The sequence below is a fragment of the Microtus ochrogaster genome, chromosome 24 (genome assembly GCF_000317375.1).
Source record: "Microtus ochrogaster isolate Prairie Vole_2 chromosome 24, MicOch1.0, whole genome shotgun sequence".
NCBI classification, from domain to species: domain Eukaryota; kingdom Metazoa; phylum Chordata; class Mammalia; order Rodentia; family Cricetidae; genus Microtus; species Microtus ochrogaster.
Window position 1 is genome coordinate 23,112,830 of NC_022024.1, and position 5,523 is coordinate 23,118,352.

General features: G+C 33.0%; 1 protein-coding gene across 2 annotated transcripts in view; it reads left to right on the top strand.

Moving 5' to 3' along the window:
- The window catches only part of Tmtc3 (transmembrane and tetratricopeptide repeat containing 3), a 40,424-nt gene extending 35,031 nt beyond the window's left edge, over window positions 1-5,393 (top strand). For both annotated transcript variants that reach the window (XM_005358118.2, XM_026784573.1), the window contains exon 14: window positions 951-5,393. In XM_005358118.2, the coding sequence (XP_005358175.1) occupies window positions 951-1,765 (815 nt within the window). In that variant the 3' untranslated portion in view covers window positions 1,766-5,393. The remainder of the gene's footprint in view (window positions 1-950) is intronic.
- Window positions 5,394-5,523: the final 130 nt, after the last annotated feature.

A 5,523-nucleotide genomic window follows, 5' to 3' on the forward strand; every position in this document is an offset into this window, starting at 1 on the left:
TTGAATGTATTTCTTTAAACTCTTGCAGAAGTACAGAAACATAAAATTAGAACTTTTTGTAACTTAAGTGGACTTTGATGTCCCAATCTTCTATTTGGTAAGCTAGAGTATTAGGCCAGAAGGACTTAGTCAGTACTCAGAATTGATATAGCTAATAGACAGTAACTCATCTAAGAGCTGATCCTATTGATTTATTTTCAGATTTTCTTTATTAATCATTCAGTCAATTAAAACAATATAAGGAAGTCTTTGTTTGATATTTAATAAGTACAAATTTGAAAACAAGTATTTTAGAATCTTAATAATTATGAAAGTCACTCATTATCCAACACAAGCTCTCATCTAAATGTATGAACATGAAGAACATTAAAAACTTATTTCAGTGTTTGTTTTCAAAACCTCATAGTTTTATACTAAAGAGTGTAATTTTACTATGAAACTTTCTAATTTTTTTTTAGCTAACATATCAGGAATTCTGACTGTGATATTTATAGTTATTATAACACTTGCTGAGCTTTTATATAAATTATATGTACATGTACATGTGTGTACTATAATTTCATAGAAAATTCAGTAAATTAACCAAGAGAAATTAAAGAACTTGTTTGATGTATAAACTCAAAATATTGGCAGAATTGTGCTTGAATACACATCTTTGGAAGTCCTGTGTCTTAAACTCTCATCTATTCTTCCTCTAATGTTCTGTTAAATTCCAAACTAAGGAAATTTCTCCTCTTGGCTTCCAAAGTGCTGATTGACAAAGAAACAAACCTATCATTTGAGTGTTTCAAGCTCATTGTCTTTCCTATAAAGAAAGATGTATTGGATTTTTACTTTTTTATTTAGATACAGAAATAAGTTGCTTTGTTGTTATATTTTGTAATAGTGTAACATAACAAAACACCTGAAAACTATTCATTCATTGATATTAAAAATAAAATGACTTTCAGGTGAAGTTAAACTGAGACCTGAAGCTAGAAAACGGCTCCTAAACTACATAAACGAAGAGCCACAAGATGCCAATGGCTATTTCAATTTGGGCATGCTTGCCATGGATGACAAAAAGGATTCTGAAGCTGAGATTTGGATGAAGAAAGCCATCAAATTACAACCTGACTTTAGAAGTGCTTTGTTTAACTTGGCTCTCCTGTATTCACAGACTGCTAAGGAGTTAAAGGCTTTGCCAATTTTAGAAGAGCTGCTCAGGTATTACCCTGACCATACCAAGGGTCTCATTTTAAAAGGAGATATTCTAATGAATCAAAAGAAGGACATACCTGGAGCCAAAAAGTGTTTTGAAAAGATACTGGAAATGGATCCAAGCAACGTGCAAGGAAAGCACAACCTGTGTGTCGTGTACTTTGAAGAGAAGGACTTACTGAAAGCTGAAAGATGCCTGGTGGAAACATTGGCATTAGCGCCTCATGAGGAGTATATTCAACGCCATTTGAGTATAGTCAGGGATAAAATTTCCTCTTCTGGTATTGTGGAGCAGCCAGTGTCCCCAGTAGATATGACTTCAGGTACAGAAGAAAAAGATGAAATCCTTTCTGAGAAAGTAAAAGAAATCAAAAGTGAACCCAGTCCAGCACAACTCATAAAAACAAGTGATCATAAAAACTCGAAATCCAACAAACAATCAACAAAAAGTGCAGACAAAGAGGCCCCCCATAAAACAACAAAAGACATCAAAGAAATTGAGAAGAAAAGAGTTGCTGCTTTGAAAAGGCTAGAAGAGATTGAACGCATTTTAAACGGAGAATAATGCTGTTCTCTATCATATAACAATGGTATCAAAGACTTCCATTCTGTATCGTGTGTTTGCTAATACTGGAAACTGAAAAATAAGAATATATACTGTATAAGATCCTCCTTATAGGATCAAAACAAGATTTTCATTGAAGACCTATCTGCCCCAGGATATATGTTTTATAAGATATGGCACAGATTTGCTGACTATAATAGAAATCTTAAATTCCAGGTGAAAAACTTGAAACTTTTATTATAGAAAGAAAAGGGCATGGGATTTTTTTTTTTGAGATGGGGGGTGGGCGTGGGCTGGCAGATCCATCTACTAATCTGAATTGAAATAATATGGGATGTCAAAGATGAACTCTTGGAGATGAATCCAGTATATCCTGGATTTTGTGAATTCCCATTTATGAGCTCTCCTACAATTTTTTCTTTACCTCTTGGATCCAGTAATGGATTGATATTTGTTGAAGACATTCTTTTTCCTTCAGTAGTTTTTCTCTTAACCCAAGGGACATTGTACTACAAGTGCATATAAGTTTATGTGTTTTTTAATTGAGGTTTAGAAGGAATGGTGGATAAAACATTTTAAAATAAATCATGCATCACTCATATAACAGATAAATTATGACATAATAGCTTAGGAATGCATTTACATAACTGCAGACTTGTCCTTAACCTCACTCTAAAATTAGGCAGGTAGTTTTATCTGTATTCCTAGTGGTGCTCACTAACACTATATTTTCTGTTTTACACAGAGTATTCTAACACTAACACTTTATTTTCTGTTTCACACAGAGTATTCTAACATGAGCTACATAATCATGACTACTCATTAACTTTTGCTCCCCAAAGTGTTCTGTTTCTTGACATATTGTCATCCTGAAAAGTCCCAGTCATTGTAATTCCAAGTTTTAGAGTAATTATAGTGATGTCTTTCACCTTAGACTCTCTGGTCTTAAATCAGTTTTCTGTTTCTCAGTCACACCTTGACCATTCTTTGGTATCTAAGCCACTACAGTCAGTCTGTGTAACTGAACACAAAACAATGTGACATTTATTTTTAAACACTAACTTCTTAATTATCTTGTGGAATATATTTTTATTATTATTTATTTTAACTACTGATCTTTCATAATTTCCCTTAGTTAACTTTAGTTAAAAGTTCCCTTGAGTTAACTAATCTCTAATTATATATGACTTAGAAACTATGCTTCTGTAATGTTGCTAAGAAATCTTTTATAAATAGGTCACAAGAAACATGTTCTGCATTAAAGACCCATTCCTTGTAGTTTCCCAGAGGATCTGACATAGTTTTTTTTTTTTAAGATAATTTAATGCCAGCACTGATGCCAGTGGGTGTTAATTCTTGACCCAGGAGATTTTGTTAAACATCAAAGCAATATTTCAATGCTTAGAGTATAGCCGTGTGACTTCAGATATGAAGTGGAGAATACCTCATATACTTTCACTTGAAGTTGTTTTGCTTTATTATATCCCTAGAAAAAGGGTTTGCTTGTAAGCACTACAGTTAGAATTCCAGGTAAGCAGCTGCAGTAAGTTAAGGTAAAAGGAAATCTATGACAGCAGGCATAGTAAAAGTGGGGCTGTCTTAGTAAACTCACACAGCTGGTTGAGTGGCAAAGATAAATATTAGTATTATCCAATCATTTTATAGAAAAATTCTTTTATTACCATTCATAATAATGTCCGTCACAAAGAAAGTACTCTTACTTGAATTTTAATTTATTTAAATCACATCCATCTTGAGTAGCAATTATTAATTATTACCAATCAATGATGCTCAACCTCAATTCATAGTAGAATCCTATGGGAACTTTCTTACCCATCCCATAACAGTTAAATATAATTTCTAGGCAATTGAACCAGACTTCAGTTTTGCCAAACTTCTTCAGGTGATTCTGATTTGTACTTAGAGTGAAGTCTACTGGTCTAAATTAGTTCACGAAAGTCTCTATTTCTCCTGTGTTAACTTTGTAAATTAGTGTTGCAACCCAATTAAATTTTATTTAAACTATTCAGACAAGGAAAAGTAATGGATACCACCCACCCTCAGCTGCCTCAGAGCTGTCTTTTAGAAGTGGGAATCTGAACATTGTTAAGCTCAATCTACTGTCCCATGTGTTTAGCTCTTAAGACATCTGAATCAGGAAAACAGGACTTACCACAGATTGTGTTCTGAGGAAAGGATGGAGTTTTCATTTTTGATGTTTTATAAATCTCCTGCGCAGAAGTTCTAGCAAAGCTTTGACAATCTTCAAGGAGCAGTGTCGTAGCCCCTCCTTTACTGCTTCTCAGGAAGTAGAGTCAAATTCTGAATTGCTTCTATAGTTGTTTTTGTTTCCCTGTTAATTGAAATTGGGAATTTTCTAATTTTTCTAGTGAGTAGCCCCAACCTACCAACCTACCTACCAACCCTTGCTCTTTGAGGCTGGGCTTTATAATGATGCCCAAATAGGTCTTGAACTCAGAGGCTCAAGTGATCCTGGCCCAACTACCTGTGAGACTGGGACCGCAGGCATGCACATCCTTGCCCAGCCCCAGTGAGTGACTTTCTGAAGTCGATGACTTAGAGAATAAAGTAACTAAATATATCGCTTTGTTTAACAGTTTTATGTTTACTGTTATGTAAGTAGTTGGTATGTGAATTATGCAAGTCTAATAATACCTTAAGCCTTTCTTTTACATCTGAGTTCTCAATTTCATGTTATAGAATGCTTCAAAGATGCTTTAATGAAAACTATTAAGAATATATAGATTTCTATGTCAGTTTATACTTCAAAAATTCATATATTTGTCATATTTATTTTTTATATGCATGACCAAATGATATTTAAAATGAGCCCTCAAAATATCTGGTAACTATTAAAACTTATCACCCATTCATATTAAGGGTTCATTCAAAAGTAGTTTGAAATTGTATGCATTTTATATTACTATGCTGTTTGTGTGTAGCACATTTCTAAATATTCATTATTAAATTGTTAATTTTTAAAACTTTCAACCTGATTGCCTTTTGATGTTAAAAATGAAATGCAGAGTTTTTATATAACAGGTCTGCCTGCAGAAGTAAATGAATGAGTTGACATGTAATTTGTCAGACGTTACCTTTGAAAATTATACATTATAAATTAATTCCTGATAATGATACACTCTTAACTATTGGTGACAGAAGCCAAAATAAGAAAATAAAAATGTTAAACTCAAACTTGGAATTTTATGTAAAGTTTATGTCTGCATCTGTCAAGGTTATCACCCTCGCTGTAACATAGGATAAGTTGTTCATCTTGTTTCCTCAGTCTTCCTGGTATGCAAATTATTTCTTAAGGTTTTTTTTTCCTCAAAGAGTGTCATTTCTTATATTGCACAGAAAAATTTTAAGTGGTTAGGAAACATTTAGTTTTTACATTAAACACAAGTCTTACGCTCTATTGGGTAAATGCAGCTTGACTTATATATATATGCCAGCATAAATATCAGTGATATCCTAACAGCAAACAAATGATTTAACGCTAATGCTTATGCAGAGATAACCTAAAGAAAATGACGTGCTGGGGTAAATTTAAATGAAAACTATGCTTAAAATTGCAATACTGTATTGCCTTGCTCTTTAACTGCTATCAGGGATAATTCAAAAAAAGTCTCATGACTATATAGAAACAAATTCTTTACACTTTATCAAAACCCTCTGTGTTTATAATGTAGCTATTTCCCACAAAAGGAGTTTATGTTCTATAAGGGTTTGGTGCC